A 13,528-nucleotide genomic window follows, 5' to 3' on the forward strand; every position below is an offset into this window, starting at 1 on the left:
CTGCTGCACACGGCTGGCTCCTATCTAAATGGTTGTCCACTAGGACTCCAAGATCCCTCTCACAGTTACTACTATTGAGCAAGGTACCACCTATACTGTACCTGTGCATTTTGCTTTTCTTGCCTAAAGACTTCAGAAATGGAGAGAGGCATTCAGGAGATTTTTGCCTCTCAAAATCATAACCAAGGGGACAGTGAAAGTCACAAATGTTTTATTTATCTCCTCAATATTTCAATATTTGTCAGTCCCTTTGACTTGTTGGGGGGGGGAAACCTTCAAAGATTAAATCAGTAAATCAAATCTTCTTGTAAGAGAGGTCCTCTATTTTGGCAGACGTGAAAAAGAGTTGTTGCATTGGTTAACTGTGACTGATGTCTTAATGTGTGTGGTTTTTTCCCCACCTTAAAACAAAGGAGATCGACAGCATAAATAAAATAAACCGGGAGTATCAATCTGTTAGGGTCCATCAGAAATTTCTTGGGTAAAATTTAATCAGAGGTTGTGTTTACTTATCTGTCTCAACTTGTGATAACCAAACTATTTTCCACTTTGTGATTGGGGAACAGGAAGGTCCTTCTTCGGCCCCGCTTATGCGAGTGGGAATTTTTAAAAAAATCTTCTATAATGAGTGCTTCCCCAGGAGATGGAACGGGAGAAATTATATGCAGTGAAAAAAATAAAAAAAGGAAAGAGGCACATCAATTTTCATATACCCCATTGGTGGGATGGTGTTTCTTTTTCCTTCACTTGTTGAATTATTTTGGGAATTAGACTTGGAAAAGGTAATAGCCTTCTGTCAGACAAAGGGGGCATGGAGAACTGGGACAGGATATTGCAAGGGCTAATGCAACGATGAAGGTTATTGTATGACACATTTGATGATTCTCTTCTATGGAAATTAGGACTAGATGCTTGCATTTAATTCTGTGTCTGCATGTGTGTGTCCTTGCAAAACAGGAAGACCTATAGAAGAGGAGTTTTGTAGCTCAGGATTCAACTGTGGAGTCTTTGGTGTTCCCTGAACTTGTTTGTCTTCTTGTAGACAATTTCATGACCCCACTAGGTAGCATCATCAGTGCTAGAAGAGAGCTGTCAGGTTTCCATGGATGCCCTAATTAAATCATGAGCCTGGAGTCCTAATCATGACCCTGTTTTCCCCCTCCTCCCAGGGTGTGTCATCAATCACATTCACCAATAGAGCAATTTCATGGATTGTAGAGATCACTCCCCTCCGGTTGCTGTAGGTAAGCCTGGGAGACAGCCTTGAGAAAGATATGTCTGGAATGTGCTCCTGTCTTGGGCTGCCGTGTTGCTTTGTCAGTTTCCCTTCCTCCTTGCCTATGGCAACTCGAGAGCAGGCCAGGGATGCTTTGCGAGTTGACAGGAGCAAGGTTTGCAGAGATGACAATGATGATGATAATGTTATAATGGAGGAGGAGGAGGAGGAGGAGGAGGAGGAGGAGGAGGAGGAGGAGGAGGAGGAGGAGGAGGAGGAGGAGGAGGAGGAGGAGGAGAACTGTGAGGTCCTTGGTTCTTTCTGAGCTTGGTTGTTTTCTTGCATATGCTTAATTGCCCAACTAGGTTGGGCAATTAAGATTGCCCAAAATCTGATCAGCACTGATGAAGCTACTAAAGGTATCTTCATGAAGGCTTCAGCCAAGAAAATCCTCTGCAAAGCCTGGAGGAAACAGAGAAGTTTTTTTCTCTAACAATGATTGCTAAGGTTTTGTGGGAAACTACTTGTAAGTGTTCAAGGCACATCTGTCTGATGCACAGGAGAAAACAGTGTTTCTTGATCTTCGCAGCTTTGCAATGTGTGGACTAAAGAAGGAGAGAAACAACTTAGAACTAAGGAGGAATTTCCTGACAGTGGGAACAATTCATCACTGGAACAACTTGCCTGCAGGAGTTGTGAATGCTTCAACACTGGAAGTTTTTAAGAAGAGATTGGATAACCATTTGTCTGAAGTGGTGTAGGGTTTCCTGCCTAAGCAGGGGGTTGGACTAGAAGACCTCCAAGGTCCCTTCCAACTCTGTTATTCTGTTAAAAATTTACATTGGGTTTTGAGTCAGTGAACCATCGTTTTCTTCTTAAATTTAAAGACATTTTTAGGGTTGCTGTGTTCTCTGAAAGTTATTATCATTCTAGTCGTTGCTGCGTTCTGTGCTTTTGTTTGGCTGACCGCGATAGGCAGTCACATATTGATTTACAAATAACCACAGTTAAAAGCCATTTCTGCCTTTTGACCAAACTCAACCTTCTAGGCCAGAGGTCTGCAACCTTAAACACTCAAAGAGCCATTTGGATCCATTTCCCACAGGGAAAAAAAAACACAGAGAGCCACAAAACCTGGTTGGGCGTGGCCAACTCCACATCACTCACTTCCACCAGTCACATGACACCCCCTTAGCCATGCCTACCCAGCCGGTTATCAGGGCAAAGAACCAGTTGTTTAAAAACACCAGGAACCACAAAATCCTTTTGACATATCTCTCTCTCCCTTCCTCCCTCTCTCTCCCTCTCTCTGTATCTCTCTATGTCTCTCTCTCCCTCTCTCTGTATCTCTCTATGTCTCTCTCTCCCTCTCTCTGTATCTCTCTGTCTCTCTCTCCCTCTCTCTGTATCTCTCTATGTCTCTCTCTCTCCCTCTCTCTGTATCTCTCTGTCTCTCTCTCCCTCTCTCTGTATCTCTCTATGTCTCTCTCTCTCCCTCTCTCTGTATCTCTCTGTCTCTCTCTCCCTCTCTCTGTATCTCTCTATGTCTCTCTCTCCCTCTCTCTGTATCTCTCTATGTCTCTCTCTCCCTCTCTCTGTATCTCTCTATGTCTCTCTCTCCCTCTCTCTGTATCTCTCTATGTCTCTCTCTCCCTCTCTCTGTATCTCTCTATGTCTCTCTCTCCCTCTCTCTGTATCTCACTGTCTCTGCCCTGCTTCTCCATCCCCCATCGTTGCCCTTACCTTCTCAGGCCAGGCGAGGAATGACTGGGAGGGGAGGGAGAGGAGTGGGGCCAGCCAGTGGTGGGATCACCCGACAGGGAGCCACAGCAGAGGGCCCAAAGAGCCACATGCGGCTCCAGAGCTGCAGGTTGCTGACCCCGGCTCTAGGCAGAAACACACACCAATTTGTGAGGGCAACACCCTTTCCAATCTTGAATTCATACGTTTTCCTTTTTTCCCAAATGCCGATCAGCTTTCTTTCCTTGCTTATCTTGCTTACTGAATGTGTATTGCTTTCATTTTTCTGAATTTTCGGCTATTGAAAACAACCCTCTTCACCATATGCCGCTGGTCTTGGAAGCCAGGAAGGGAGAACTCCCTTATCACCACAAGGGTCTACTTGGTGTAAATTATGTTTACGGTGTTCTGTTTGCGCAAATAAGATTTGCCCTTCTGACTCTCAGAAACGTTTCTTCCCCCTGGCCTTGATCTTGGCAAGCAAATGTTCTTGAACTTGTAAAGAACGTTGCTCGAAAATTGCAAAGGATCACAACATCCATGGCTTCTCTAAAAGGTAAAAGACTCCCCAATAATTTTCTCCCTTGGAGTCCCTTTTTTTCGGTAGGAATGCTTGCAGCAGATTAAGCCTCGAGTTGATTAAATAAAGCAGTGTCTAACAAGGGTAATCCAGAGATAATTTCAGTCATTTAAACACGGTTTCATCACCACCAAGTAGGGATTTCTTTTTTTTTTCCTCCCTTCTATTTAACTGTCTTAATTCTTTCACCGCTTTCTGCTTTGCAAATTGGCTCAGATAAAGGAATTGACATTCAGCCCTCATTTCTGTATAAAGTTCATTTTGTCTTTGTTTAAAAAAAAACCACACAACCAAACCCCACAGCTCTGGAGTGAAGGAAGGAAAACCCATGTGGAATGCGGTAGAAAGAAAACTTTTCTGGTGTTTTGTTTCTAGACTTCTTCCTTCTTTTTCTTTTTGAATGTACCTGGGAATAGATCTCCAGCCTCTCCCTCCTGGTAGAAACACCCTGATCTGCTCTTAATCTCCCTCCAGATCAGTGATGGAATTCAAAATATTTTACTACCGGTTCTGTGGGAAGGAAGGAAAACAGGGTGGAAGGAAGGAAGGAAGAACAGGAAAGAAAGAAAGAGAAAGAAAGAAAGAAAGAAAGAAAGAAAGAAAGAAAGAAGGAAGGAAGGAAGGAAGGAAGGAAGGAAGGAAGGAAGGAAAACAGTGAGGAAGGAGGGGAGAAAGGAAGGAAGGAAAACAGTGAGGAAGGAAGAAAAGAAAGAAAGAAAGAAAGAAAGAAAGAAAGAAAGAAAGAAAGAAAGAAGGAAGGAAGGAAGGAAGGAAGGAAGGAAGGAAGGAAGGAAAGAAGGAAGGAAGGAAGGAAGGAAGAACAGGAAGGAAGGAGGAAAGGAAAAATAGCAAGGGAGGGGAAAAAGGAAGGAAAACAGTGAGGAAGGAAGAACAAAGAAAGAAGGAAGGAAGGAAGGAAGGACAGGAAGGAAGGAAGGAAAACAGTGAGGAAGGGGGGAAGAAAGGAAGGAAAACAGTGAGGAAGGAAGAAAAGAAAGAAAGAAAGAAAGAAAGAAAGAAAGGAGGGAGGAAGGAAGGAAGGAAGGAGGGAAGGAAGAAAGGAAGGAAGGAGGAAAGGAAAAATAGCAAGGGAGGAAGAAAGGAAGGAAAACAGTGAGGAAGGAAGAACAAAAAGAAAGAAAGAAAGAAAGAAAGAAAGAAAGAAAGAAAGAAAGAAAGAAAGAAAGAAAGAAAGAAAGAAAGAAAGACGGAAGGAAAGAAGGAAGGAAGGAAGGAAGGAAGGAAAGAAGGCAGGCAGGCAGGCAGGCAGGCAGGCATAATTTTGAAAAGCCCAAAGATCAATTCATCTTAAATTATAAACCAAATATCATTCCCAACAATGAACCCAGATTAAGCATAAAACAGCTCAATTTTTTTCCAGCGGGAATGACAGAAACCATTGCTGATGGACTAATTAAGTCCATTATTCGGCTTTCTTAGAGTCACGACTAGAGAATGCTGCGATGTGATTCGAGACTTTCCCTTTGAAAATACAAAAGGCAGCAATTATCCCTCAGCTGTCTATACATTTCTTTTTTTTCTTTTTTTTCATCCTAGCTGATCAGCATGAATACTTTTCAAACATTTATTTCATTGTTTTAATCCAATTAAGTTTTGCCTCTGTTCTTCCAAGAAGGGTTTTGCATCTTTAATTGCTTGACGGAAGGAAGCTACGTTCTCTCCAAAGTTAGAGCAGATAGGAAGCGATGGGGAAAATTCGGAGGGCTAATACTTCTCTTCATTCTGGAGGAGTGAAAACGCAGAAGGAAGAAAACCTCAGCAGCAATGGAAGCAACAACCAGAAAACAACCCAGCCTGTCAAATTTTACAGCGCCGGATTAAGGCCAACTGGTGCCTTAAGCCAGCGGTGAAATCTACTTACCTTCCTTTTACCGGTTCAGAAGTGCACGCACTGCACACCTTCAGAAGTGCATGCATGTGCACGTGACATGTGTGACATGTGTAACATGTGTGCGTGCACCTTCTGAGCATGGGCAAAATCTTCTGCGCATGCAGAAGGTTAAATCAGGAAGTAATGACACCCGGGTGGCAAATCGCTACCGGATTGCCGAACCACAGGGAAAAATCACCACCGGATCGGGCGATCCGGTCCAATCCAGGAGCATTTCATCCCTGACTTAAGCACAGCTCAACAATGGTATCTCTCAACAGAAGCAAAATCCCCATGCCATGAAATTGCGGGGGGGGGGGATGTGATATCTTGCACCTTCAAACCAAGCTTTTCAATTTTAGTCTTCGCCGTGCCAAAGAAGTCTCCATTGTGGATGTAAGTCGAGGACTACCTGTATTTGCCTACCCCGGGTCCTTGGCAAGGATTCTTTGGTGGACAAAAATGCCAAATCTAATCTGGTTGATCTGTACAATGAACAATACCAACGGTGCAATCCCAAAACAACTGGAATGACAGAATAACAGAATTTGGAAGGAACCTTGGTCCAACCTCCAGCTCAGACAGGAGACCGTATACCATTTCAGACAAATGATTGTCCAATCTCTTCTTAAAAACTTCCAGTGATGGGGAAGGAAGGAAGGAAGGAAGGAAGGAAGGAAGGAAGGAAGGAAGGAAGGAAGGAAGGAAGGAAGGAAGGAAGGAAGGAAGGATAGAAGAATAACAGAATTGGAAGGGACCTTGGAGGTCTTCCAGTCCAACCCCTTGCTCAGGGAGGAAACCCTACACCACTTCAGACAAATGGTTGTCCAATCTCTTCTTAAAAACTTCCAGTGTTGGAGCACCCATAATTTCTGGAGGCAAGTTGTTCCACTGATTAATTGTTCCAAATGTCAGGAAATTTCTCCTTAGTTCAAGGTTGCTTCTGTCCTTGATTAGTTTCCACCCATTGCTTCTTGTCCTGCCCTCGGGTGCTTTGGAGAATCGCTTGTCTCCCTTTTCTTTGTGGAAGCCCCTGAGATATTGGAACCCTGCTATCATGTCTCCCCTAGTCCTTCTCTTCATCAAACTAGACATACCCAGTTCCTGCAACTGTTCTTCATATGTTTTAGCCTCCAAATCCCCTAATCATCTTTGTTGCTCTTCTCTGCACTCCTTGTAGAGTCTCAACAACTTGTTATACATCGTGGCGACCAAAGCTGGATGCAGCACCACCTGAACATCATCGGCATTGACCAAATCATCACCAGTCAATTGCAAACGGCAGTTTTGCTGGGAATTGCAAAAGGCAGTTTTTTACTGGGAATCCTGCGATGAGGCCTTTAACACAATCAGGTATGCCAGGTTTCCTGGGAAGGACTGGATAGGTAGATAAAAGTGCCCCGTCCAATCTGAACTTCGGGCTGACTTTGTGACTAGCCGTAGCCACCCCGTGAAAAACCTAATCCTGATGTGGATTTAGCAGAAAGCATCCACTCACTTTTGATTTATAGTTTAGAAAGGAAAGACGTGCCTGCCGCAAGCAAGAATATTTTTGCATATATAATTGCTTCTCTCAGCAGCAGCATGTCGGGAACTCTCTCTTTGAACTAGCACCGTGGCCTTCCTAAAAAGGATCTTAGGAGGGATGCAGACAATTATGGAGAGGCCATCTTTAGATAGTCCTCACCATGACTTCATGTAAGAGTACATTCTATGGAGAACCAGAAGGAGAGGATGAATACCTGTCATTTCCTGTTTACAAAGACGTAGGAATGGAAGGTGGCCTCTCTTTGTTCGAAGAATATTTGAATACTCAGTTCTCCTAAGTCAATAACCATGGTAAGATCGTCTGTTCTTACATTCTTTGCTTTCATGTTGGGTTGTTTGTTTGTGTAGTTTTAAATGCTAAACAAATAATTCCCTCAACCCTGTCAAACTATTCACTAAGTCTGCACTACTATTAATCTTCTCATCATTCCCATCACCCACCTCCTTCCACTTATGACTGTATGACTGTCACTTTGTTGCTGGTATCCTTACGATTTATATTGATATTGTTTCCTGATTGCTTATTTGTTCCCTATGACTATCATTAAGTGTTGTACTTTATGATTCTTGATGAACATATCTTTTCTTTTATGTACACTGAGAGCGTATGCACCAAAGACAAATTCCTTGTGTGTCCAATCATACTTGGCCAATAAAGAATTCTATTCTATTCTATTCTATTCTATTCTATTCTATTCTATTCTATTCTATTCTATTCTATTCTATTCTATTCTATTCTATTCTCAGCGTAGTCCAAATTAATTCAAAACAAATTCGTCATAACACAAATTCTTCAGCCTTATCACCAACCTTGGTCTAATTAGGCAACCTGCCAAAGGCTTCTCTTGGCAAAAGTTCAGAAGCAGAAGACGCCGACAAGAAATAAATGCAGCAAGACAAGAAACAAATCTATCAACTTTGTTTTCTGACAAAGAGGCCAAGAGCCGTTGCTGGTCTTTTAAACCTTATGGGAGGAGCCAATCATCTCTTGGCCTTACTCCTGAGTTGTCCTGTTTGCTTTAGCTGCTCTTGCTTTCTGGCAGCAATTCTCATGCATGCACTAGGAACAGGCTCCTCCTGTTCCTCTGCCTCTCTGCTGTCAGCCTCTGGAGGCTCAGGAGTCCGCACATCACTCCCAGATGGCCCTGGCCCCATCTCTGCCTCTGACGCAGAGCCCTCATCCGGGCCTTCCTCTGACTCCAGGACTGGCCCCTGTTCTTCCTCAGCCTCATCACTGTCCGACTCCGCTGCCAGCTCCGCAGGCTGCTGGCGGACCACAACACAGCCCACCCGTGACTCTGAGAACTTCCAGGGAGGAGCCGTCTTAACTCTCTTTCTCCCAACCAAATGATTTAAACTTTGCTGTCTCTTGGTCCCCGGGAATCCAGACCACATTCCACCACACCAATGAAGTCTTTAATGTTAGGCACCGTCATCTTTTTTCAAATTCTCCTTTCAAAGTTGGGGGACAGGGGCAGAGGGATCTGGGAGGGAGGGGGGACATAATTTATCTGTGTGTCTCCAGGACTGAATTCTCCTTTAGTGGGAATAGGAATAAAGAACTACTAAAATAGACCTGATTTCTTTATATAAATGACAGCAGAAACCACAAAGGCTACAAATCCCGGAGAGAAGGCTATTCAACGAAAACAAGGCCCTTGCAGACCACTTCTGGGTTACCTCATCCCAGAATAAAGAATGCCACATTCTCCTCATGAAAATTTCTCTTCCCGGTGCGGTTTATTCATTACATCTTCCCTTTTTATTTTAATCAGACACTTGGATAACCTTTTGCTACTTGCAAACGTGCAGAAAGATTACCCGGCATTCAGATGCATCCTGCTACTTCGGCCTGCTGAATTCCAGAAAAGGACAAAGAGCTTTGCATTTACCAGGCAAGGTCACAAGAAAAACAGAATAAAATAAAACTAGCTAAACGAAACTGCCTCTACTGTCTCTCTTTTTTTTTTTCCCCAACAACTTTCCCATGAATATCAGTCTGGTTTGATGTATATCTTTAAGGCAAAGCAACGCTTTGCTACAAAGCAGTTAAAAAAACAATGTGAATCAATGCGTGAATATTCAAATCTCTATTAATTGATGCCTGTAACCCAAAGAATAAACAAAATGGGGGTTGTTTGTTTACCTCCCCATTCGCTTTTTAAATAAATGCGGATTTGAAGCCAGCCTCTAATTAATTGCGACACCACTCAACGCACATTTAACCGAACCAATTCCATATTCTCGGGACAATCCTGTCGATGAAAAATATATATATATACTCTGTGTCTTCCCTTAAATTCTCATTAATTTCATTCGAGGGCAATAGATTTTTATACACGGCACGCAGCGCAAGTCCAGAAGGTTGATTTTTCATAATGAGAAGTACCACACTGCGTTTTTGGAGGCCGGCTGGATGGGCAAGCTCCTCTTTAGCGTGGTTCCAATTATAGTCATTTTGATCCAAATCTCTTCCAATTATTGCAATTTTGATCCGCACCGTTGCTTTTCCAGGGACTAAAATAGCCAGGATAAAAAACGTAGGATTCACACAGCACGGTGGTTTATTCGCCTTACTTACCAATCCTCAGCGAATGGGGGCTAGCAGCTATCTTCATTAACCATACCAACAAGAGCACCAAAGGCAACAAGATCCAGGACATCTTCTATAAATCCTCATGGATCCCTGCAGTGATCTGGGCATGACATAACTCTGGAAAGAGAAAGAGGAAAAACCCCAAAATGATGAAAGTGGCTTGATGCCAGGACAAAATTTAAGAGACCAGTTTATGACAGAAAGAGGGTGACTCAATCTTTGGATACTTCCAGATCTAAAGAGTTCAGTGTCTAAGCTCAGGTGATCAAGTCAGTCCTTGTTGTGGCCCATATGCGGCCTGTGCAGCTAGTAGCTGATTCAGACAGTGAGGAGGCTGGTGTGGTGCTGCGTCAGCAGCCTGTGCAGCTGGCACTCGAGTCGGACAGTGAGGAGGCTGGAGAAGATGTGGTGCCAGAGGCGGGGATTCAGCCAGGGCCTTCAGAACCTCCAGAAGCTCCTTTAAGTAAAGAGGAAGAAGAGGAGGAGTCTCTTCTCAATGCACGGGTGCGCAGAGCTGCCAAAAGGCAGGAGTGGCTCCTCAGGAGGAGGTCTCCTCGAGAGTAAGGCTTGGGGCTAATTGGCCACTCCCTTAGCCTATTTAAGGAAGAACGCCGACTGAAGCAATTTGCAGGGAACAACTTTGTTCACTCTCCTTCGCGTCTTGATCTTAGTTCTCTGCAAATTGCTTCTGGGCTTTCTGCCAACCATAGTAAGATTACGATTATTATTTTATTCTTTGGATTCTTTCAGGCTGTTAAGAAAGTTAATTAACAGCCTTTGTTTGAAGAAAAAGCTGATTTTATTTTAGTAAACTAAACTTTATACAGACTTTGTGTGTGCTGCGTTCTTTGGGGTCCGTAGCTGGGGCAATGCAACAGCTCTAGGTTGCATTTCTCAACCCCACCATGGGCCAAGAGGCTTCCATCTAACATTGATGGAAGCCAGGCAAAGATGGAGAGGGATAAATAGAACATAAGAGAACGACAGAATTGGAAGGGACCTTGGAGGTCATCTAAACCAACCCCCGCTCAAGCAGGAAGCTCTATACCCGGGATGGAGAACCTATGGCACGTGTGCTCTAGGTGTCATGCAGAGCCCTCTCTACGGACATGCCAGCCGTCACCCTAGCCCAGCTCCACCACACATGCATGTGCACCTCCCGCCGGCCAGCTGGTCTTCAGGTCTCTGCTGCATATACACGGGGGGGGGGGCACATGCATGGGGACACATCGAATGCATGGAGGATGTGTGCGCATGCGTGGAGCTCATGCACAGGGGTGCTCACATTGCATTTTGGGGGTTTGGGCACGCGCATGTGCATTCACGTGCTTGCGCGCACGCTTTGGCCACTCGGCACCAAAAAGGTTACCCATCACTGCCCTATACCATTTCAGACAAAAACGGTTGCCCAATCTCTCCTTAAAAACTTCCAGTGTTGGAGCATTCACAACTTCTGGAGGCAAGTTGTTCCAATGATGAATGTCAGGAAATTTCTCCTTAGTTCTAAGTTGCTTCTCTCCTTGATTAGTTTCTACCCATTGCTTCTTTGTCGTGCCCTTTGGAGAATAGCTTGACTCCCTCTTCTTTAGAGAAACCCCTGAGATATTGGAACACTGCTATTATGTCTCCCCTAGTCCTTCTCTTCATTAAACTAGACATACCCAGTTCATGCAAACATTGTTTGTATGCTTTAGACGCCAGTCCCCTAGAAGAGAGCCGAGGTGGCGCAGTGGTTAGGGTGCAGTACTGCAGCTACTTCAGCTGACTGCTAGTTCAGCAGATCAGCGGATCAAATCTCACCGGCTCAAGGTTGACTCAGCCTTCCATCCTTCCGAGGTGGGTAAAATGAGGACCCAGATTGTTGGGGGCAATATGCTATTTAGTATACTGTCTTTGGTGTAAGCCGCCCAGAGTCCTCGGAGAGTGGATGGCATAGAAATTAATAATAATAATAATAATAATAATAATAATAATAATAATAATAATAGCGCTACCCCGCTATTTAGAAATTCTAAATTTGCCGGACTTGAACATTTTGACTCTACAAAAAACCACCTTACTCAGAACAGCTTACATCCTCCGATGATACCTTAACAGTCCCTAGGTCCTTGGTTAGGACTCGAGCTGCTGAGCTATTAACCAGCCTCAAAGGCTGTGAATCTCACTAAAGATTAAATAATAATAATAATAATAATAATAATAATAATAATAATAATATTGAGAGAGGGAGGGAAAGGGAGGGGGAGAGAAAGAGAGGGAGGGAGGGAGGGAGAGAGAGAGGGAGGGAGGGGGAGGAGGAGAGAGGGAGAGGGAAAGAGAGAGACAGAGACACACACAGAGAGAGATGTTCCAATGTAATGATCTCCATGGCCCTTTCCACTTGTCTATTCCAAACAGTGACACAGTTTGATCATCTCATCTCTCTAATCAACCCACAGAAGGTTTCGTGTGCAGCGTAACCCTTTTGAAGCCTACTCCGATTCACCTCTCTCTACAGGACCATCTCTGAATCTTGACCTGCTGGGAGAAGATCAATCCGTTGCAATGCCCACAGAATCATTAGCATTCCCCCTCCCCCCAAAAAAAACCCAACACAAAGGAATAGTTCAAAGATCACCTTTTTGTTCAGGGCGTATTCATGCATGCATTGCTTTTGATTGTTGCTGATCATCTACCTGCCCTTTGAAAACCTGAATTGCCACCCTTTGCCAAGGAGCAAAAACCCAGTCAAGTCAACCCACCATGTTTCCAAAAAATGAAAGGCAGGAGATGCCCTCATTATCATTCCCAGGGTATCAGATACGTCAAGCTAATAAGAACAAGGGTTGCTGCTTGTATAATTACTTAAGAGCCATTTTCTTCCATTTCTTTACACTGCTTGGCAAATAGAGTGAAAGAGAAAATCCAAGGAGGAGGAGGAAAAAAAACCCCTTATATTCAAAACATGGCAGCAAATGATGAAGATCAGATATGTCCCAATAGAAGAGAAGAGATGTTCAGACTGGAACATGTCCCCTCCAGGAACCAAGATCCAGATAAGCAGGGATTAACACCAGACAAACGATCAAACAAACAGAAAACAATACCTTCTGTTAAGTAACTACCAAGGGAAACTTCAACCAAAACTGCCAGGAAGTAAATTCCATGCCTCCCACACACTAATTATGTTACTTAGTTGGATAATGAAACATCTGCAGGTCAATGACCACCAAGGATTCCACACATCCTCTCCAACAGCCAAAATCCAGAGAAGCAGGGATTAACACCAGACAAACAATTAAGCAGAAAACAATATCCACATCAAGGAACTTCCAAGGAGAAAACAACAACTCTAGCAGCACTAACAGGGCAAGTTTGCTCCATAAACTACAGACTCACTTGTACTGATGATGTACAAGTTGGGTAACAAAACATCTGCATGCAAATAACCAAACTCAGAGAATGCAGAGGACTCCATGATGAGTTATGTTTCTAGATTATCCTTCCCTTCCAAACCTGCCTGGCATTGTTCAGAAATTTATCATCTCTGCTCCCTTAACTCATAGAAAACACCTCACGGGCTAATTCAAATATTCTACATTCTCTCCCTAATTAATTTTTGTCTTAAGGCCTCCTTGTACGGGTTGGAGTTTTCAAAGGCTGGGAGTGACTATTACGTGTAATTTCCCAACTTCAGCCCCTCCATTTCATGTAATAATTTGCACTAACCAAACAGGCATTTCATCACCGGCGTCGGAAGACAAATGGATTCTGTGGAAAAAAGTGCCTCCAGTTGCAATTCTTTCGGAGTTTTACAAATGGAGGCGAAATTCACAACGGTCAGAAAAGGCCGGATGGGAAACTGAATTAAGGCTGGAGAAGACCATGATTGATGGCTCGGAGGAGGAGGAGGACGACGAAGGGATGCCTCTGCCTAGGAAAACGCAGGGAGCGAGCTGACAGTTGAAAAACCCGGGC

General features: G+C 43.9%; 1 protein-coding gene and 1 long non-coding RNA gene across 3 annotated transcripts in view; one reads left to right on the top strand and one right to left on the bottom strand.

The window, feature by feature from the left end:
• GRIK4 (glutamate ionotropic receptor kainate type subunit 4) overlaps positions 1 to 13,528 on the bottom strand; it is a 409,943-nt gene that overhangs the window by 274,397 nt on the left and 122,018 nt on the right. For both annotated transcript variants that reach the window (XM_087875700.1, XM_060683210.2), the window contains one exon: positions 9,557 to 9,688. In XM_087875700.1, the coding sequence (XP_087731826.1) occupies positions 9,557 to 9,638 (82 nt within the window). In that variant the 5' untranslated portion in view covers positions 9,639 to 9,688. The remainder of the gene's footprint in view (positions 1 to 9,556; positions 9,689 to 13,528) is intronic.
• On the top strand, positions 7,152 to 8,917 carry LOC148112509 (uncharacterized). Its single transcript, XR_015729359.1, has 2 exons — positions 7,152 to 7,266; positions 8,751 to 8,917. It is a non-coding gene; the product is annotated as an uncharacterized LOC148112509 (long non-coding RNA).

This window comes from Pantherophis guttatus, chromosome 9 (genome assembly GCF_059756535.1).
Source record: "Pantherophis guttatus breed Tessera chromosome 9, ASM5975653v1, whole genome shotgun sequence".
Lineage (NCBI taxonomy): Eukaryota > Metazoa > Chordata > Lepidosauria > Squamata > Colubridae > Pantherophis > Pantherophis guttatus.